The sequence below is a fragment of the Dermacentor andersoni genome, chromosome 1 (assembly GCF_023375885.2).
Source record: "Dermacentor andersoni chromosome 1, qqDerAnde1_hic_scaffold, whole genome shotgun sequence".
NCBI classification, from domain to species: domain Eukaryota; kingdom Metazoa; phylum Arthropoda; class Arachnida; order Ixodida; family Ixodidae; genus Dermacentor; species Dermacentor andersoni.
The window spans coordinates 359,135,517-359,158,307 of NC_092814.1; the positions used below are offsets into that span (position 1 = coordinate 359,135,517).

The window sequence follows — 22,791 nt, forward strand, 5'->3', positions numbered from 1 at the left end:
ACAGAACATTTGTTTACGGGCTATTGCTCACTGTTTTGCTTCAGTCTATTTGAAAATTTTGTTGCAGTTGAGGCTGCAGGAGCATTTCGCATTCGCCCATCGTTCGTTGTCACAATGCTGTGAAGTGTGACCTTGGCTGAGCGACAATTTATGCCTTGTTCCACAAATTCAGCTTCTGTAAGCATATAGATGGAACCTGGTAGGCGAGCTCCCCGTTTTTGTGGTCCTTAGTATAGTCCGCGCGCATGATCTGGTGCCCAATCACTGATGAGCGGCAAACTTCCCGCATCGGTTTGCTGTCCACCTGCCTGCCTTGACTGTTAGGCCTAACTAGTGCTGTTTTGCCAGGTGTCAACCACCAAAGTTATGGCGTAGTGCTGTGTCGATGCAAATCTATTCTCCGAGGCCGTGCACCTCTTGGGAAGCCGTATGGCTGCTGCGAATAACAAGCTTGAGTAATTGAGCAAGGGCAGAAATTGGTAGGCAACTCTAAATGAATTCATCTTTGGCTTGTCTTGGCTATGAAATATGCAGTGCAATTTTCTGACGAAAACTGAAGCTGTCAATTATTTTTTATAGCTTACCATAACTTTGTGCATATAACGTAGGCCAAAAGTTTCTTTAATTTAGCAGTAACATAGGGGTGCAGGTTATATGCGAATTTGGATTTGAAACCTCCCGTGAAAGCATCTCTAGGACAAAGCTCTCTGCCATCGTTGTCGCCGAAGAGGTGGGAAGGAGCGGCTAGCTGAAGATACGACGGGGGCAATTTGTGCATCAGCAAATGGAGACTGTTCTTACAAAGATTTGGTTGTCGTATGCAGTTAGTTCTGCTGGTTATACACATGGATTTTTTTCTTTCCAGGATGCGGCTTATACGCGAAAAATGTGTATATTCATTCCGTTTTGAATACTTCGAAAACTTTGAATACTGGAATTCAAATATCAAATAGCATCTATCAAATATTTGCGCAAGCCTACTTGGTAGCCTTTTCATTGTGTAGGGACATCAGAGATTCAGAGGGCACCTACATTGAGCAAGTTTATTCAGAAAGTTCACAAATCAGGCTAAATGTGCAACAACAAAGTCGCTGAGTGTTTCTTGTCACTTTGTGCTGTTCCAAGTTTGCTACTGCTTGTGTGCTGCACCTCAAGGTGAATCATCATTAATATTTAGCTCACAGAAGGTGTGCATTCAAGGCAGAATTAAATAAAAATGTATGCTATCCCCCCCCCCTCCTTTCCCTTCCCCTTCTTCATTGGTGTGCTTATCGGAGGTTTACAAAGTTCACAGACTGGCAGGTATAGTATTGCTGCCAACTTCAGCATGTAAGATAATTTTTCTACAAGCTTTCATAATGAAAGCAGCATATATATAACATAACATAGTAAATCTAAAATATGGTTGGCCATGCTTTATTTAGTGACTCGTCTACACTGCTATAACAAAATCGAAAATGGAACATCTGAGACAATATCGCTTATAGCAAAGTGCATTTTCGGTTGCTTGGCAGCTCAAGATATGTGTTGTTGTGCTAGCGGAAATGTCAAATACTTGCTAATGCTGAGTGACAAGAAGTCAAATGCTCAGCCAGAGCAACTTGAAATGGCACATCCTGGGTGTGCATGTGTCTTTGGCTAGCGGCTTGGCTTGGCTGGCCCACAGCCCGCAAGCCAACATGCCGATCCCATGTGATGACACCAGTTGCACGGTTACACATTAACAGCAGGGCTGAGTGTGTAATTTAGCGCCGCTCTCATGCCTCATATCGGCATTGCAAGCCGCTGATGGCCATCAATATCAACAGGGAACCATTTGCTGGCCCACCAGAGTCATTGCGTACCGTTGCGTTTTGTTCACATAGACCCAGTCGCCAAAAATTCTTTTTTTCTTTAGCTTTACCGGCTTGTACACTTATAGTGAAGTATTAGATATTGGTGAAGATATTTTTTTGTCGGATGTGACTGTTATGAGGTTTAACTTTGCTCTTATGACAGTAGTAATGACGTTGGCTATGAGAGCAGGCTATAGCCAGCACTGCAAATGCAGTTTCTTGGTTTCATACCCACTTGTGATGCACAGGCAATTTTGCACAGCCAATTTTTTTTATCTACTTTGTCTGAAAAAAAAGGTTAGTATTAGAATCGGATAAATATAGCCCGTAAAACTACCCAGTGTGCTTTGTGAATCTAGTGCCTCGCCACAGATGTGACATGGCTGGATCACGTTTGTGTTTGAAAGCAGCTTCATAACCAGAGTTGGTATCCGAGAACTGCTGTGTGCTTCTTTGCTGAGGGTTTGCCCCCCTTGCTGCACCCAGGTAACATCCCGGCAGCCCCAGGAACTGACTAGTCCCACAGCTGCCTTGCGGCTGCCCCTGGCATCCGCTGCGGCTGCCCCATCATTCTACGCACAGGGTCAGTGGTTTGAACATGGCTAGGCCTTTTATGCTTTGAGTCGAAAGGAGCCTCTTTTTTTTTTTTTTTTGCCATGATATGGGCAGTTCGCCTCGACATTCAAGATGCAAAAGCGAGGGAAGGACTGCTTTGCCCCTTTTGCATTGCTCCCTTGCTTAACTATACAGCCCCTCTGATTTGAGATACTGAAGGTTTCCTGTGGAAAAACTTACTGTATTTAGTCAGTTAAAAAGAAGAAAAAAAAAACTGAGAGGTTGATGTTTTTAAACAGGACACAGAAATGTGGTGTTCAGAAAGAGAGAAGCAGAGTGCTAAGAATGGCAAGCAGTCGGCATCAGAAATTTACAGGGCAAGGGATGTGTTAAAAAGCTGAATGTATTCCCGGTGCATGCAGCCTGGATTTCAAATGTGCTACCTGTACTAGTGTACACTACCAACAGTGTGTTAACACCTCGTTAATTCAAATCTCACGGGATCAAAAAGAAATGTCCGTATAAGCCAAATGTATAATTATTGAGAGTATCAAGAAAACAATCAACAAATGCTTGTACAGTCAAACCCACTTATAACAATATTCAAGTGCTACGAAAATTCCATTTTTGTAACCGATAATTGTTATAACAGGGTTGCATGAAAAAAAAAATTAATATGGCAGATGGCGTAGCTGTTCCGAGAAAACTATAATGGCAGGGAGGCCAGTTCTCCCCTCCATCACCTTCCTCCATCTGCCTTCTAATTGTGTACTCGTTTAACTGTTTAACTCTGCTCCCTGCGTGCTCCGATCACGTGTTGTTAACAAGTCATGGCTGTCGGCATTCAAGCGTGGCACTGCTATAACTGCAAAAAGGGGTCATGGGCGGCAGGTCACATACGAGCTCGGCCGAGGCATCACTTTGGTGGCCCCAACCGGCACCTTTTAAAAAATACGGGAAGGTTGCCGCGGCAGTATCTCGGCTTGAGAAATCCAAAAGAAATGCTGGGACGTGATCGCCACAAGCATCTCGCCGCATACTTCCCACTTGCTTGCACGAGAAAGCCGTGCTTGCTTTACGCGAAGCTTGCCGACATCCTTCTCCAAGGAATCCAGGTGCTCCATGTAGTGAAGCGGAAGGTCCCTCGCAAAAACAGGCCCATGAGGGACTGAATCATCTACAGGGCTTCCTGCGGGGACATTGTTGCAGTAGCCTGCCCTACAGCGTCAGCGCTGCCATTGTGGCCGTCACTGTCGCTATCCGATGCAAGCACATTCGTGACTATCGCCTCATCGGTTAGAAGCACTTCGTTTCCAAATTTAAAGCAGCACACTTTCTTTTCACCAGCAACATCGTGCATTGCCGATGATCAGCGGGTGGATCAGCCATCTTCCATTTCGGTGGCAAGTTGAAAGAGGCTGGGAAACAATGTGGCCAGGAACGACTTCGATGCAACAAACAGACAAGCACGAGTTACTTAATCCGTTAGAATTGTGCAGAATGAGGGCCATAGAATAAAGAACCAACTGTCAGGGCCCAGTCATACAGATGGGAGCAGCGCTGGCAGCACAATTGGCATGGCCCATTCGTGTTTCGGAGGGTGGTGCAGCGCAAAGTTCTGGGCACAGCCCATTTGTGTTTGGAGGGCTGGAAGGTCGACAGGAGAGATGTGCGCGAAGCTGGCGTGCATCTATCATGGAGAGAAGTGCGCAGCGGCAGTTGCGGTGGCGAGCGATCATGCAGCGGCTCGCATTTCACTTTTTCTTTTCAAGGATTTCGCATTCCATTACCTTTCGGCACGGGCACCCAGCAGCCAGGCTTCATCGTTATAACCGATAATGCAGCATGGGGACATTGTAGTAAGTGGATTATTTCCCCATAGAAAACATACAAAAGCTGACAGTGCAGCAGCTTTTCATTGTTATAACCGATAATGCAGCATGGGGACATTGTAGTAAGTGGATTATTTCCCCATAGAAAACATACAAAAGCTGACGGTGCAGCAGCTTTTCATTGTTATCACCGATATATTGTTAAAACCGGTATCGTTATAAGTGGGTTTGACTGTATGTCGACCCGTTTTTATTTACTGAATTAATTGGCAAATCCTGTTTCTATTTTGCACAAGAGCAGTACGAAAGCTGCTATTCTCGTAATCTCATGACTGATTAGCGCTCGCAGTGGTGAAGGTCTTGTCGCTTTCTTTGCAGCGGGGCTCCAGCACGCTCTTCATGGGAGACGTGCTTTTCATTACTGTGCGCACATCCCGATTTCATTTTTCTCCTGTCAGCCTGGTAGCCAACAGATCATCCGTCCATGATGTAGCTGGTGCTCTTCATCTATGACAGCTTTTGCCGTGTTTGTGACATTGCGCATGGTTATTGCAGTGAGTCAAAACGAAACTACTGTTTGCCACAACCACTGTAGACAAAAACGTATTTGCTTTGATGTGATCATGGATGATGACCATGCAGTTCTGTAGGCACGCTGCCAACACGGTGTTATGCGCTGCAGTAAGGCAAGAATACAGGCTGTAAAAGCACAATGGGCACTAAATGTTCCTGTCGTTGCGTGCAATTTCTGCTGATGACTGTGGCAATGCAGAATCTTTCACTCTTTTGCATTGCGCATTTGCGACACTCTGCGCTCGCCGAGCTCAGAGAGTTGTCAAAATTCACCGGTGTGCAGCCAAACGAGAGCTTGATTCCATTGAATAATGCGTGGTCTCTGCCAAGACCTGAGCACTAGTCGGAATTATCCAATTTTCCGAGTTAGCAAGGGTCAAATTAATGAGGTTTTATGGAACTGTTTTACTGGCTGCCGGCTGATGCTGGAGAAGTTCAGTTTACTGTATTCGTAGAAGCTGCGTGCAAGAAACTTCTTAGACTGATTGAAATCAGATATGGGGACATGTGCATAGATAGAAAAAATTTCATTTCATTTCATTTATTTACTCTCAAGGCCGTACAGGCATTACAGAGAGGAGTGGCAATAGAAAAAGAGAAAAAAAATGGCTAATGAGGCAGCACATGGTCACAGATAGCCGACTTGAACACATCATGGTCTGTGATAGTGACGATGGATGCGGGAAGGCGATTCCAGTCTTGACTTGTTTTCGGGATGAAGGCTTTGAGGTATAGATTGCTTTTACACTGAGGCACCCCAACCTTCATTCGATGATCAATACGGAATGACAAATGGCTTGGTGGCGAAAAAAGTGTCATTTTTAGCTCATTATTAGTGTAGTATATTTTATGAAACAAGCATAAGCGGGAAATTCGACGTCTAGTAGAAAGGAGAGGTAGTTCAAGCTTTTGCTTCATGCGAGAAACGCTGGCTAAGCGATAGTAGTTAGAGAGGATAAACCTAACTGAGCGGTTCTGAACCGATTCTGTGGACTGTGTTAACGAGCTAGTGTACGGGTCCCATATCGATGAAGCGTACTCAAGTTTAGAACGCACGAGTGTTTTATATAGTAGTAGTTTCAACGGAACGGGAGCGAGGCGGAAATTCCGCCAAAGAAAACCAAGGGACCTGTTAGCTTTGTTAATAACATGGTGGATATGCTTCTGCCTGGACAGATTATTAGTGATATGGACGCCTAGATACTTGTAGCTGTCGACGAACTGAAGAGGGCAACCATTAAGATCATAGCCCTGAGAAATGGACAGGTTAATCTTTCGAAACACCCTCATTGCTTTACATTTGTTAATGTTTAGTTTCATAAGCCATGCATCACACCAAGAAGAAATTTTATTTAGGTCAGATTGAAGAACGGAGAAGTCAAACTCATTAGAAATTATGCGGTACAGAATGCAGTCGTCTGCAAAGAGCCTTATGTTAGAAGGAACAGAATCAGGCAGGTCATTAATATAAATTAGAAAAAGAAGAGGCCCTAGGACTGACCCCTGAGGAACACCAGATGTTACATTGCATGATTTAGAGTCATGATCATTAACAGAAACTTACTGTGTTCTATTCTGCAAGAAACATTCAATCCACTTAAGCAAGTTACAATCAAGATGGAGTGTGCTAAGTTTCAGTAATAGTAGTCGATGTGAGACGGTATCGAAAGCTTTCGCGAAGTCAAGGAAGATGCAGTCAATAACTGAAGCCCGATCTAAAGCGGAAGACAAATCATTAGTAAAGGTTAATTATTGAGTCTCACAAGAATAATTTTTGCGAAAACCATGCTGCTGTGACGCAAAAAAATTATTAGACCCGAGAAAGCTAATCAGGTTGCAGTAGATTATGTGCTCTAATAATTTGCGTGGAATAGAAGTTAAGGAGATCGGCCGGTAGTTTAAGGGATTATGTGTATCACTAGATTTGTGGATGGAATCACCTTCGCCGTCCTCCAGTCGTCTGGAAGTGTTGAACTTCGCAAAGACTGCATAAAAATATATGACAAGAAAGCAGATAAATACGCTACAGTACTCTTAAGGAATTTGTAATTTATGGTATCAACACCTGCCGATTAAGAAAGTTTAGCTTTCTTAATCAAATTGTATATGCCATCTAAGTCTATCAAAATCAGCTCCATCTCAGGGAACGTAAAGGCTCGTGCGGACGGTGAGGTATCTATTAGAGTGTCAGAAAAAGATAGCGAGAATGTGTTGTTAAAAACCGTTGAGCAAAGCTCATGGGGGACAGGAAATCCATCACCAGTTTTCAGAACGATTTCTTTGGGTTTGCGTACGTTAATAATGTTCCAAAACTTCTTAGGATTAGTTGTGAGCAGATGAGGTAGTGTTTAAGAAAAAAAAAGTAATTCTTGGCTGAGCGGATGGCCATTTTATATTCAGATGCGATAGCTACGTAGGCAGCTTTTGTTTTGGTTTCCCCAGATAGCTTGAAGCATCGAAAAATGCTTTGTTTCTTGTTAAGAAGTAGTGTATGGTCACAGAGGTGCCATAAACAGTTCTTGTGAAATGCAAAGTCACCAAATTTACTGACCTCAGTTCTATGAAGGACAGGCCCCTTCAGCCCTCACACCTTCTGGCTGGCAGTTCTTAGTTGTGTTGGTGGGGGGACTGATGAGGTAGGAATGCCCTGGATGTGCTTTTTGTTTTTTTTTATTTACAAATATGCTGCCATTTTAATACAAGATAATGCAGGTGGGATTCAAATAAACACAGCACGTATACAGTAGAATGTTGTTGATATGATCCCATTTCGCGTGATTTCTCAGCGCCAACATTCGCGATCAAAAAGACAAAAAATGACCCAGTACAGTTATGCTTCTTTTTTTACCGGTTGATGTGTTCCTGAAAAACAATATTTTTCAGCACCAACATTCAGTACATCTCTACAAACAGCAATCGTATGATACATTTTCCGGCCACTAAATCTTCTAGATCCTGAACCGTGCTTTGAGCGAAGCACAGTTGAGAGTGCTGCAATACTATAGCACACGAGCTCAATCAAGTGGTTTTATTTCATATTTTGCAGGCTTTCTTTAAACAGGTAAAAAAAATATCACTACGCAGCATGTACGTTGCCACAAAAAAAATTGGATTGGTCGTTTCTGAATCCCCTCTACAACGTAGTGAAACACACTTGGCCCTAAAGTGAATATTAAGAATTTTGCATAATTGATCTTAGTTAATTGACTAATTGAGCAGAATATAAAAAACTCTAAGGAGCGCCACATGATGGCAAGCGATATTGTCACGTAGTAGTAACGATGAATAATACAGTGGCAAATCTGTTCCCACAAAAGCAAGTTACACTCAAAGCACAGCGATAGTGGCGAACAAAGTCTGCAATCGTCAAAATCTTATAGGCCACTCAAATGCGTCTGCTTTTATGCACGAGCCATCGAATGTTTGAATAATCGCTGGTGCCCACGTGTCTTCCAGAAAGTTCTACACCATTCGCGTTGCGTATACACGCAGTCAGATTACACAAGGTTCGGTGGCAACAGACAGCGGATAGAACCATCACTAACATTCCAGAAACTTCCGATACATGCAGGCGCGTCCCGCACTGAGCGATAACATTTGTTAGATGGTGAAAAGCGATCACCTGAAAAAGATAAACAAGTCCACGTGTCAATGTGTCATTGGTTTCATTCAGCTGCGGTTAACCACTTCTTGAACATTGTTGGTTCAAGTTACATGAAACACCCTACATAGTACATGTATGGTCATTGGTAAATGTTCACAGACCGCAGGATATGAGATGCTGAATTTCTTAGCATTTGGCGACGATAGCCAGTAAATTCACTCAACACAGTGTTGTTTGCATATACTGTGGCACAGGCTGGAAATCCAAATACCAGGCTGCAGAAATATTCAATTTTTTTGTTGGAGCCTGCAGGCCATAAGCTTTTGATGCAAACCGTATTATAATGCAACTGGTGCTTGTAAAATAGCGCAACGAAGTTTGAAAATGTAACCAAAGAATTGAGAGGCATGAGTTGAGAATGACAAGTGCTTAACATTAAATTTTTTTTTCTATTTCGTGATAAAAGTACAATAGAATGTCGTTTATATGTTTTTCAAGGGACCAAAAAGAAAGCAGCTAGTTAAACGTAACAGTGAAGAAGGCCCCAAATCACAGCAGTGATGTGATAAACAGCTCTGCGGGCATGTATAATTAAGGAACACGACTATATTCTGCAACAGTGGCCCCTTTCTACTTTTATTATGCTTCACCTCATAACATGGTTGTACTGCAGCAAAGAACTACAATCGCCCCGTGGCACGTTTATTGGGACTGACGATCACATACTTCCAGCCATTCATACTTCCGCATTTGCCCCTGCACCGCTAAACTTAACATGACTGCTGCATTCAAATGCAATGTTAGATGCAGGAACATTAACGAATTGCAACATAGCAAATGGGAATATAATACATAGGGTTCTATTTATTTATTTATTTATTTATTTATTTATTTATTTATTTATTGACAACCGTCACAGGTTCCAGCAGGAGTATTATGGGAAGGGGCATGCAATATATATTTACAATTGGAAGCATTGTAGAGTTATGAGTAACAAGACCGTGTGTATATAAGCAGGATGTTAGGGTATACATAAAACAAGGTGACATTACATAATAGTTAGCAAGTGGAAAACCAACTAACGGAACGGATGCAGGCACGCGCACTAAAATTGAACATAACGTAACACCATAAAGTTGTACAATAGATAATGAGAAGCGTGTAATAAGCTGTAATAGAAAATAACAATGAAACAAATGCTCATGAAGAAATGGCGGTTGGGACTGCGAAAACATAATGTGACAGCCGGGAAAATCCAACAGTGAGGAACTGCACTGAAATTGACCTCCTGATTGAAATATTGATTGTAAACAAGTAAGTAATTAGGATTCCTGTTCTTAGTGAATTGTCATTATTACAGATGTGTGGAAGGGGCCTGCCAGACTCTGTGCCATTGTGACTTTTTGCCTCCTCTTCCACAGCAGGTTTTGCCCTTCTCCCGAGTGACCTGGCATGCGGGGCTCTGGCTGATCCTCCGCCTCCGCTGCTGTTCCCTTTCAAGAGTGCACCCCCTTTCACCCCCTCTACGGGAGCCCTGCTGGCCGCTCCGCCGCCACTCGTCGCACCCCCGACTAAGGTAGGCGCATTGGGCAGCCGTTGGCATAATGCCTCGAGTCATCGCCCATCCCCGAGACATTGCCTTCCCTCTTTCCTTGTGAAATACGGTCCACACCCGTTGCAATGAATCTGCATACAACGTACCATATTTATTCTAATGTAATGCGACCGTGATTGTAACGTGAGGGTAGACTTTCAGCCCACAAAATAAATAAAAATAAAACCGCGAATGTAACGTGAGATGAACAGAAAGAGAAATGGTGTCTTTATTCAAGGAATCAATTTGGAAACGAGCTTACTTATGATCGTTGTCTGAGAAGAAGACTGAGCTTTCCTTAGGCTGTACTCTCTGGTGATCACTTTGGGAGATAGCTTTCACTTTCGCGAGATTTTGCGTGACTCTGCACCGAAAACGTTCCCAACAAGTGTTTCTGGAAGAGTGCCTAGCTCATCAGTGCCGAGAACGCCAGCGGCCATATACTTCGAGGGCTTCGGTGCCAAACGAGCCAAGTCTCGCGAAAGTAAAACTATTTCCAAAAGTGATCAACCGAAAATCAAGTCATTCGTGCCTTCAAGTTCGCTTGAAATTAACTACTTCTTAAAAGACCGCGCAACCATTAATTCGGGGACAGTACCAGGCCACTACGAGGCCCTTCCGACGGGCCCCACATCTACAAAGGGCCTCCCGTAGGTGCCACCACCCAAGAATTGTTGACTTATTGACGTTGAGCCGCCAAGGAGTTTCCCAGATCCTTAGCCATCGAAATTACTTGTCTCTTGAAGAGGCCGTTGTACCAAACGTTTTGCGTTGCCATAACATTGCGAATGAGCGTAGCTGAAGCACAAAAGGCCAGAGGGTAATGTAGCACCATAACTGTAAAATTGACAGTGACACCAGTTACAAGCACTGCGAAAATGGTGCAGATTCCAACAAAAGTGAAGTTTGGCTAGTGTGTGCTAGATAGGGGGAGTGGGTCCAGCGCGGGCTTCTCGCTGAAGCTTTCTTTATTGAAAAGTTCGTGGTGTTACTGTCATCTTCACCTGAATGAGTGGCCCCACTCACCAGCCGGACGGTTGTCGCATCGGAGACCCTACCGCAGCTGCATGAAGCTTTGACAGGCGTTTCACTCTGTTGCATCTAGTTTTGATACTCGGTGGCGGAAACACTGATTTTATTCCCCGCCGATCTGTAGGAAATAAAATGGAGAAAGAGTGACGGAAACAATGCAGAGGATGCAACCATGGTGCATCGACCAGACAACAGCTACTCAGCCCACGAGCTCGCCTCAGCCAATGGGTGCTGCCAAAACAGTCTGAGCTTCAGGATAATGCGACGGCAGCACGATCACAATTTCAGCATATTTTGCATCACCCTCGGTGTTTGCCAAGGTGTCTGCTGGACCCACTCCCCCATTCTAGTACACTATCTTTACTTCGGTCGACTTGTCTATGGATTGAATCAAGACGTAAAGGTACAGGTTAGCAACGTATTGTTGAAAATCGCAGAATTTGGAATATTTGTTTTAAGATCGTAAAGTTTTGTCATTATTGAAATGAAACACGAGGGCTGAGTTCAAGCAACGAAAATAAAAAAAAAACGCGTTACAGTCGAGTAAATACAGTACTTTTGGATACAACCTAGTTTAGCCTGGATTTATTATATATGCGACAAGTTCTGCTTCTAATGGACCTGGTTATAACGGACCATTGGCTACTACAAACAAATTCTTGGGCAAACTTTGTCTAGATGGCGTAAATGCAACGCATTTTGCTGTGGCGATGTGTCCATGTGGCAGGGCACTACATGCAGCTACCGTATTTACACGTTTGTAGGTCAACCCATTTTTTCTCGACTTCGAATCGAAACCGAACCACTTGTAACGAGAAATCGAAAAATCTAGAAACGAGAAATCAGGGATGCTACGGCGTGGTTACAACTTTGTACCTGTTTCTATGGTTGTGGTAGAAGCGTAGCGCGTTAATTTACCGTATTGCGTACATTTTGATGTCAATGCAATCGATTACCGCTTTGAAAGTTGGCGCTCCCCAATCTGTGCCCATTGGCCACCGTACCTAGAGCGACAAACCTCCCACCATCGAGTTCGGAAATGTATTGAACAATACGATATGATCGTCGCTATGTTAGTGCCGTGAATTGAATCAAGGAATTCGCTAATACTAATTTTGTTTATGAGAGACCAACAAAACACTCCTTGAATGCGAGTAACATACAGTCGCCGACTGTTTATTCGGACCTCACGGTGACTGCGAAAATGTCCGAATAAACAGGTGTCCGAAAAAGCAGATTAAGAAAAAAAAAATGAAATCCTTTATTTCCACACACTTATTCGGGCTCGGCAGTAGGCTTGAAGAAATCATGAATGCGCCATTGCACGCTGTTCCGTTTACGCGCAATCAGATAAGCCTGAATCTCGGAGAGGGTCGTACGGCACAGTCACTGCTTGTACACGCTCCGCATGCGACGCAGCGTAGCACATGGTGCGTCATCTTCCGATTCAGTCATCGTCCGGCGGTGCAGCAGAAACCTGGCGAATGATCTCGCCGTCGTCGAGTTCTGCGCATGTCAGTACAGCAGTGTCAGCACCTGTCAAACTGTCAAATCAGACGGTGTCCGGAGTCGCAATGCAACCACTGCACAGGTCTCGGCAGAACATTTTCTGCGTCAGTAGGGAGCACATCGGAAGGCGACAAATCCTAGGCCTCCCGGCACCCGCTTGCCGGCATTCCCCAGTGCAGTCTGCACGGGCACTGTCGACGCCATTAGACACTTGACGCGATGTTTCCGTATGCCGTGTTGGATCACCGGAACCTCGACACAGCACATAAAGCAAACACCACGATGCCGACACCAGTCGCACAAACGAAAAACGTGGCCTACTCGCAGCGTCGTGCGTGAAGGAACAAATCAGCTGCTGGATTGTCTTGACATGGCTTACTAAGCCGAGGCCGGAACTGCTGTAGAAACACTCTATTGAACCAGGCAAAAACGATGATGAGAGGGGATTTGCAGTAGCACCACTTCATGGGGCAGCAAGGAGGCTCCGTTCAAAACAAAAATGGCGTTCAGCAAGTCGAACCATGCACCGGGCAGAGTCGACTGGTGCTCTCGATCGAGTTGGCTCAAGGAGTGTCAGAAAAATCCGACGAGGGGTTTCAAGGTGTCCGAACTTTCGGCAGTTGTTATACATTATGGTCTATGGGGAGAATGGCGGTGCCGCGAAGCAGACCGAATAATCGAGCACGTCCGAATTTTTGGAGTCCGGAAAATCAGTCGGTGACTGTACTCATGAGGTACAGGAAATCGCTTGCAGCCGCTTCCGTCAGCCGCATGTCATTTGGTTTGCTATCCCGCAGTGCGGCAGTGGCCGCTTCTGGTTGCTTGGATCGTCGTCACCTAGCAGCGAATGTGTTTCGCGCTCAATAAAGTCTTACGCTCAACCCACAGCTTATGGTTATTCCACGAGCTTGTACAGAAGCTTTTTTTTTAAAAAATGAAACAGTTACTGCACGCAACACGAGCGCAAGGCTCTTGTGGGAACATTGATCATTGATGGGAGAGTCGCCGTTTGGGGGATTTTGGTAGTTGACGAAAGAGATTCTCTTTCGAGTTTTGAGATCGATTTTTTCGATGGCCGCATGCTTCTGTCACTTCTGTTGTGCTGGTTGTGCTAAATCATCACGCCTGCCATGAGCGCCCTAGGTCCAAAGAACTTTCGGTGAACGTGTGGTGCGGCAGTGGCGGGTTCAGCGAGAGGAAATTTTCTCATGCAACTCCAAGCACCGTGGTTTTCACGGGCCTAAGTCGGTATGCTTTCCGGAGCTGGAGACGAAGCTTGCGGCATACGTGGCTGATCTACGCAATCGATCACTGTTGGTCACATGTGAAATGATCATGCAACAAACCCATGTCTTCGCTTCGAAAGCAAGGATACCAAGGACTCACTTCAGAGCTAGCAGGGCCTGGACATCTAAATTTATGAAGAGGGCTGGCTTCTCCCTACGTAGACGCACTAGCGTGTGCCAAAAGTTGCCGACCACATACGAGGAGAAGGTCCTCGCCTTCCCTAGGCACTTTCTGAAACTCCGCAACTCCTGACGGTATTTGCTCAGCCAGATCGGCAATACTGACCAAACTCCCATATAGTTTTGACATCACCAGCAATACGACAGCGAGCGTTAAGGGGGGACGCGTCTTTCGCATTGCGAAAAATTGCCAAAAAATTAATTTATTGAAAACCACATTTTCAGTTTCTATAACCATTTTTCTATCTGATACCCAAATATCATCACTGTAAACTACTCAGAAGTGCTCTAAAGAAATTCGTTTTATCAACCAAGGTGGCGGAAATCGAAAAGAACAGCATTTTTCAAGCCATAATATCTCCGGAACGACGCGACCGAGCGCTGCCATCTTGGTCTCGTTGGAAAGCGCATTTCTCCGTCTTCAAATTTGCCGCTTCAGCGATCTTCTCCATACAGAAACAAGCACACAAAAAGCAAATGATTGAAGGTCGTGCCGTAGTCTGCGATTGGCTGCGCCCGCCACGTGACTCCAGCACGGTTCGCCATTGGTCCGGCGCTCGTGTTGTCTGCTCGGCTCTTTGCACCTTGCGAGTCTGGACTCCTCCACTCGCCGTAATCTCAGTGTGTCAAAACGGGCACTACGCGGCCATCACAGTAGCGTGGCCGATCCCTACGCTTGTGGATGTTTCAGACTCGTGACCAAGATTCATGCATGGAATCCTCGGACATGCGGCTAAATCTTTCAGCGCTCGGTGTTTCGGAATTCGTGACGAAGCACATCGCGCACGCAATATTCGGACAAGTGGCTAAGCATTTCGTGCATAGGGAGTCTCCGACTCGGCGATCATGCACATCGCACGTGGACTTCTCGGACCCTCACCGAAGCATTTTGTGCATCGGCGCCTCCAACTGCATGAATAAGCGCATCGAGTATCGACTCTTTGAGCCCGCTGCTAGGAATTTCGCGTGTCGGCACGTCGGACTGCGTGTATAAGTGCATCGAGTGTCGACTCCTCGAGCCCACGACTGGGCATTTCGCATGTCGGCACCTCGGACTGCGCGAATAAGCACATCGAGGATCGACTCCTCGAGCCTGCGACTAGGCATTTTGCGCATCGGCAGCTTGGACTGCGCAGCTAGGTACTTCGCGCGTCGGCACATCGCGCGTCGGCTCCTTGTATCTGCGGCTAGACATTTCGCACACCTGCACTTCGGACCCGCAACCAAGCATATTGTCACGTGGTGGTTCACTCTATTATGACATTGTCACGATAGCTCGTAACAATATCTATCATACCACCCCTTCATGAAGAGAACCTCATCATGAGCTCTGTTCACTAGGCCCCTTGGGCTCGTGAACAGGCATCATACAAAAGTAAAATTCTGGAAAGCACACCTAGCAGCTGCATATCTATCACTGGCTCTCTGATCCTAAGTTCTATAGCCATTGTCAAGTAAAGATGACTTGGGAGGCTGCTAACACTCGGAGCCTTCATTCAGTAACATGGTCAATTCTACAAAAAAAAAAAAAAAATCCTCACTGATTGTACTGGAGATTGCTATCAATCGGGCAGCCTGTGGGTACAGGCTGCCTGAATGTACACTGGAACTATATTCATGCCCACACAGAGTTCTGCATGTCACTTGGTTTGAAACCTAGGCACCATGCTCTTTGTAGAGCAGCAGCAGCAAGGAATGCCCTATAAAAAGAAAAAGGGGAGGGGGGAAGCATACCAGACCAGAGGCCACATGTACAAGAAGCCCCACATCACAAAACGCCCCAAAGACTACAAATTTGGTGCCTTTTAGAGAACTGAAGAGAAGGTGAAGCTTTGAGAGCTGTTTTCTCAAGACTGTTTTTGTGCCTTTCTGCTCAGTTTCTGGAGCTGATTTCTTTGTTACCGTTTAACATATTTTGACTCCGTTTTTTTTTTTGTCACCTTCCTTGGGCTGCAGTGCAGGTCGTGACATTCTCACTTTCTTATCTTGACCCTTTGTAAGTTTACGATATGGCTATTCGTCTACCCTGAAAGTGTGCTTGATGTGAAGGTAACATAAAATATGACACTCCAAAATATGTGTTGTGAAAAAAAAAAAGAAAATATGCAAGGATGTCACGACCTTCAGCACGCATTTAGCTATGCAGTCAATACTTAACAAGCCTTCTATCACGTTTTTTAAGTTCTCCAGGCTCTCCAGAAAGTAATTGGGGAAAAAAACCTGCTCAATAACATTGAATAATATGTTCTCAAGATATCGCTCTGAAACTTTTATGCAAGCATCAGGGAGACATTCTAAACATTTGTGCCAATTTTCATCAAAATCCATGAAGAAATAAGGAAGTTGATTTGCAAATCCACGTCCCCCCTTAATTAAGGGAGCGCGCGATGTAAGTCTGCTCACAACGGGCAATGAAAAGCTGCGTTTTACTGTCATGCTTGGCGGATGGCACCAAGCTTCGCCCGTACATGGTGTTCAAAAGAAAGATGATACCTGAAGAAGTACTTCGTAAAGGTGTTGTGGTATGGGCGAATGCAAAGGGCTTTATGACGGATGACACGGTAGTGGAGTGGTACCGTCTGGTGTGGCTCCTGAGGCCGGAGGCATCTCTCAAGAGAGCCATACCCAACCTGCTAGTGTAGGACTCATTCCGGGGCCACCTCACCGACAAGGTGAAAGCGGTACTTCACAAGGAGTGCACCGACATGCTCGTAATCCCCGGTGGCTTGATGGGGCAGCTTCAGCCCCTCGATGTGGGGGTCAGCAAGCCTTTTAAGGACCTGCTTTGCCGCGAATACGAGTGGATATCCACAGAAAACTGCAAACTTATCCCAAGCGGGCGTGTGAGGAGGGCCTCTGTGGCTACTGTGTGTGGGTGGGTCCTCTCTGCGTGGGCGGCGGTACTGCCCGATGTTGTGGTGCGGTCGTTCGCCAAATGTGGATGATTACGACGTGCTGTGAGACCGCAGCAGCTATGACGGCAGTAGCACCAGTGAGCACGACTCCAGTGATCAGTAATCTTCAGCAACCACATCAATAAATTTCTTTTGTGTGAAATGTGCTTACACATCTTTTTTTTTCTTTGAGGCATGCGATTTTGGGGTGGCTGACCTACATTCGAGTCGACTTACAATCGTGTAAATATGCTATTTCTGGGCCACTGGTGAAGTTTGTGAAAGTGCACTTTTCTTAAGGGGGGAAGAGGGGTATAGAAACATCTTTTTTTATTTTTTGGCTAAATTTAAGGAAAATTTTCACCCTAACAGAATTTTTCATGCTGATTTGAAAAAAATATAATTACTTTTTAAATTGACTGAGTGGTTCCAGATATAATTAAAATTAATCACCTATTGTTTATCTGAACAACTGTAAGAAGAGTATGAGCCAGAATGTTTATAAAGACATGGCTGGATACTACAAAGTGTAAGCAACACAACTGTAGGACTACTTTTTTATATTGCAGGTATTACCAATTTTACAGCAATTTGAAGTTTGATGTCCAGACATGGCAATCATGTGTTCCAATTAGTAGCCAGATTTTAAAATTTACAAAGGCGAAATTAAAAAATCTTCTCCTAGTATTGTGTAGTACACACATGTAGCTACATGCCGCTGTTAAAATTATGGTTCTTTGTGCCCTGAAGACCGAGGTAGTGCTTCTGAGAAAACTTGAAAAAACAAAATGAGCTTATTTTTATAACAGAACGCCACAAAATATTTGAATGTATACAAGTGCTATTGCATTAGTAGCCTCCAGGAATGTAGTCTGTCTGGCTAGTGTTACTACGGTGATTCCTTCTGAGCACCCACTGCAAGTTTTCAGCAGATGCATGCTCAGCAGACGTAGCCAGCATCTCGTTTCTCCCGGCAGCAGTGTCATCAACGCGATCTAGTAGTCCTCATTTTCGGTCAGTAGCAGAAGTTGGCGCTAATGCTTAAAGTTTTCCATGAGCTTCACTGTCAGTAGGCCGCAAAAATTCCGGCTACAGAATAGTAGCGTCATGCTGAAATTTCGAGGAAATGCGGCCGTTGTCTGGAGCGCTTCGGGGGACTAGGCCTAACACGCCATAGGGATCTCCGGCGTCGCTCGACTGCACGAGTGGGCGGGCTAAATATAGTCCGATGTAGTGTGAGCGCGTGCACACGTTACGTCACATTGACGAGAGCAACAGCGTCTATTGTAAGACCAGAGGTTCAACACACTGCTGCAGCCAGCGTAACCAAACACAGCCAAAGGACTCCGACGCTCGCCTGTGCGCCGATAACGTCGGACTATAAACGCAGCTTATCGATGTCATCGGGAAGCGATGCGGTGGAGCGTTGTTTCTCGACGTTGTACGCTGACTTTCTCTTCCTTTTTTTTTCCTAAATTTGAACTTCGTAGCGAACTTCGGAGTTGAGGTTGGCATCGCTGTCAGCGTGGGAAACATCGTTGGCACGCTCGGTGTGTGCGGAGCAGCCATGGAGTGATGCAGACGATGCCAGTCTAGCTAATAGCATGGCTAGCTGAGGGTCACTGCCTTTGTCGACCAATTACAGCGCGGATTGGGTCTTCTTTTTGAGATGGAATTTCTTTTGTGAATATCGTTCACTCCTGTGAACGATATATGGGTCAGCGCAACCGAACGACTGCAGGGGCCGTCACGCGCCGTGGAAAAAAGTGTTTTTTTTTACGGAAACCTTGGCTCATATTTAGCCCACACTGATGCCAAAAATTTGTATTACGACTAAAATATTGATTTAGAATGCGCAAAATTTGGCGAGAATAATAGTTGGAAATTCCGAAAATATGATTTTGAAAATATTTATTTTTTCGCGACTTTTTGGTCTCTAAAACCCGTGTCCCCCTTTAACGAATGAATACACTAGAGGCAAGTTTCCCGCAATGCTCTGTTCACGTAAGCGGCCCACTTTGCCACGTAATGCTGTCCGCTCGGTGTCAAGCAAGTGCCGAGGGTGCCACCAGTCCTAACCAGCTTAGATGGGCGGCCATGATATGTGGTGCTTCAGAAACAACCGCTGACGATCGCAAAATGCATTGGTTTGAGTATGCTTTATTTCACGTTGCATCAGTTCACATAAAAAGACTTGCGGCGGCCAGACTGCGAGGTGCGTGACGGGGTCGAGCCATCTGGCACGCAGTGCAGTGACGTGGGCTCCAGTCGACAGTGGTTGTCACTTGTTGTGAAAGATAAAATTAAGACATCGGTTTATTTTACCGTCACTCTTTTGTGCGAAAGACATACCTGGCCAATGCTTGTGTTGTCAGCGGTGGCGACGCAATTGGGCCGGGTGGCCGGCGTGGCAGTGCAGGCTGGCCGGCTCTCCGCCGTTGTGCTGGCCACCAAACTATGGGGTACTGCAAAGTTTTATAAAGATGTGTTTATTAGTTCCAGAGTTATTGAGCTCTAGCTATAGTCGGTTACAACTTTAGAAAAAAGGGGAGGCCCCGCCCAGATGACCGAAACGCGACGTCCGATTGCCTCCGCGACTAAAATAATCCCGCTAAAAAAATCTTGCTTCTGAAATGCGCAATTCTCGGTATAAAGACTTTTGTATTTTGATGACTGCTTTAGTAGAGCTCTCATGTGCTACAGCACATGCCGGATCGCGACAGAAAAATAACCCCGTGCCTTCCACAACGCTGCCCGTCGTCTGCTCTTTAGCTTCATTGCAAGTGGCAAAAGTAGAAAGAGCAGCTCTGCATGGCTTTTGCGCTTGTTTACATGTACACAGCACATTTACTACTCCTGTTCCGAGCTTCAAATGAATCAGTTGCTATTGAACAAGTACTTGTATAAAACAATGCATTTATCACAACCATTACAAACTCAAGGTGCTCGGTGTCAGTGAAAGCACAGTGTTCAAGGTGAGGAGCGAGGTCAAAGCTTCACATATTTCCAGTGGCAAACTGTCGACGCCCTTGCAAAAGCGCCCACGAAATGCGGAGAAAAGAAGACGCAGCACGAAGTATGACACGTGCGTGCCTAGGTCATGTGCACAATTTCTTTTGCCGCAATGAGATACCGACAGTCGAGAAGATCACTAACGAGTTCTCGAAGCGTATATGGTGTTACGTTTGTGCCCTGGGATTTGCCTGACGGAATGCCAGTGCTATGGTGTGTCGACCGTGGAGGCAGCATTCATCCTCGCATGGTGCCTGCTTCGGGCACACGACTACATGCACGGCTCGGGTTTCCTCGTTGCTGCACGGCGTTCACGATGGAAGCGGCCACCGAATCAGGGACTGCTATTTGGCCCCTCCCCGTGCCGGCAGCAATGCGACCCCCCCTCCTTTGTCCGATGGCGCCCGCACCACGAACGACTCCCACTGTGTTTGGGACGGTTTCCAAAGCAGGGCTGTGTTTCGACCCCGTGCCTTGCAGTTGGTTCCCTTTGTCCTATGCGGGCCATAAAACTTCCCCAGCGCACCATTCTGACTGACCGCCAGATCAGCCAGACGCCGCAGCGCGGTTCGAGGAAGCGCCGGCCACCGAGAGCAGCGTTAGAGCCACGGAGGCCACCCGGACCCTCTCTTTCTCGACCTTGTTTCGTCCTTAGGGACTGTCTGGGGAATCTGGGGACTGAGGGGTGTTATTTAAGCAGCTTGCAGCTGCTCTGTTCTTCTCTCTCCTGATAATGACGACAACATGTAAACATTGTATAAAGAATTCTTCACTGAGAAAGCTCTCCTCGTCTCTGACTTTGCATGAAGTGGGGTCCAGACCTCCTGCCGGCCACACATACCTCGGCACACGCAACAATGGATCTCCCATCACTGAAGCGGTGTACTGTGCGTCGCCTGCTTGTCGAAATCTGATTCAAGCACGAGAAGAGGAGCCGCAATTCGCTACTTATCGACCGGGATGACATCGCTGAATGGCGGAATCGCTACTTTCGTGACGTGGAGCGCTACGGGCAGAAGGCCGAAAGATCTTTTTCCTGGACAAGACATGGGTGATGGCGGGACACACTGGGTCGATCGTGTGGACAGACATCGTGGTGCAGAAGCGCGGACGCCTATACGCTCGAGCAAATGGCCTGTCGATGGGTCTGAAACAACCTTCTGGAAAAAGCCAGCGCCTGATTGTGACGCACATTGGCAGCGAGGATGGCTTCGTCGACGGCTGCTTAGATATATTCCGAGGCCAAAAAACAGGCGACTACCACAAAGAAATGGACGGCAATTGCTTCGAGGGATGGTTTAATGATGTTCTGCTGAAGTCGCGTGCTGGTAGCGTCATTGTTTTGGACAATGCACCTTACCATTCCCGGCGAGAAGAGAAATTGCCAACGACAGCTTGGAAGAAGGAAAAAAATACAGGAGTGGCTCAAAAGCAAAAACATCACCTACAGCGAAGGGATGGTTAAAAAGCAGCTGCTTGAGTTGGTAGCATCTGTAAAGCCACGCTTTCTGAGCTACATCGTAGACAACGCAGCTGAAAGGGCTGGTTGCATTGTACTCAGGCTCCCACCCTACCACTGCGAATTTAATCCTATCAAGCTCATGTGGGCAAAGGTGAAAAATGGCATCGCTGCGGACAACAGAGACTTCAAGCTGTCCACGGTCAAAGACGTCTTGAGGGAAAAAAGCACGTAACGGCAGAAGACTGGAGGAAGAACATTCACCACGTGATGGACCTGGAGGCAAAGTTCAGGCTTGATACATCTGGAAGTGACCGCATCCAACCCATCATCATTATCCAACTGGGTGAAGATGACAGGGAAGAAAACGACTCCGACTGCGAGCTGTCCAGCACTGAGCCACTCGATGAAGCTAACAGCTTCTTAACAAAAGAACAGCCTTTATTAGGGCTACCAAAATTTTGCCAGTGGGTTCTAGGCAGCTAAGCATTCTCCCGTGACCTCTCAAATAAATAAGCAGTTCATTTGGTGACATATTTCTTTTAATGGAAGCCCAATTCTGAGAAAGCAACGTCCTGCACAGATCGTGCTCAATATAAGTATTGGCATGGAAACGTGCTGAAATGCTGGAAAATCTGAATGCAAATACAGTTATAACCCTGAATAACTATGTGGCGCCCAAAATGCTCATTCGGGCAGCCACTGTCCAGCTTCACACGAGAAAGCTTCTTATTTTGATGTGCAGACTGCTAATGGTGCCTTTGAAGCGTGCCCTCGAATAGCTACCCGAATGAGTATTTTGGGCCTAACTAAGCTAATGATGTTTGATAATTGTTCTCTTATTCGCTTTACTTGCCTGGGCCAGTTAACCAAAATAAACAATGCCACCACATGATGTGTGTTTGCATGCAAGCTGCCAACAGTGGCTGTCATTTTCGCGTTGATTGCTGCCGTTTCACCAACAGTGGTGACAGCTTGACTGCGTGTTGACGTGCAGACTGCTAATGGTGCCTCACACGATTCTTTATTTTGGTTATATGGCTCAGGCAAGTAATACGGATAAGAGAACAATTATCAAACATCATTAGCTTAGTGAGGGCGAAAATATTCAATGTGAAATTGACAACCACTTTTAGCAGCCTGCATGCCAAAGCATATTGTGCTTTGCGTGCAGTTGTGCTGCCGCTACTGTTTTTTCTAGCCCGTTGAGATGAATAATGCCAATGTCAAAAGGCCCAAGATACTCTATTGGGCAGCCACCTACGAGCATGACGGGCCCTGTGATGAAATAACGTCGTCGGGGCGCTTGAAAGGCACCTTTAGCATCTGCACTTCAAAGCGCAGCCATGTTGTAGCCATTGTAGGTGAAACAGCAGTAGTCAACGCGAAATTTACCACCACTTTTAACAGTTTGCATGCAAAAGCA

At 45.8% G+C, this 22,791-nt stretch overlaps 1 protein-coding gene across 7 annotated transcripts in view; it reads left to right on the forward strand.

Moving 5' to 3' along the window:
* The window catches only part of roq (RING finger and CCCH-type zinc finger domain-containing protein roquin), a 150,859-nt gene that overhangs the window by 96,320 nt on the left and 31,748 nt on the right, over positions 1-22,791 (forward strand). For 6 of the 7 annotated variants that reach the window (XM_055063858.2, XM_055063862.2, XM_055063861.2 and 3 more), the window contains 2 exons: positions 2,322-2,418; positions 9,821-9,975. In XM_055063858.2, the coding sequence (XP_054919833.1) occupies positions 2,322-2,418; positions 9,821-9,975 (252 nt within the window). The remainder of the gene's footprint in view (positions 1-2,321; positions 2,419-9,820; positions 9,976-22,791) is intronic. The other variant, XM_055063860.2, reaches the window with a different exon arrangement.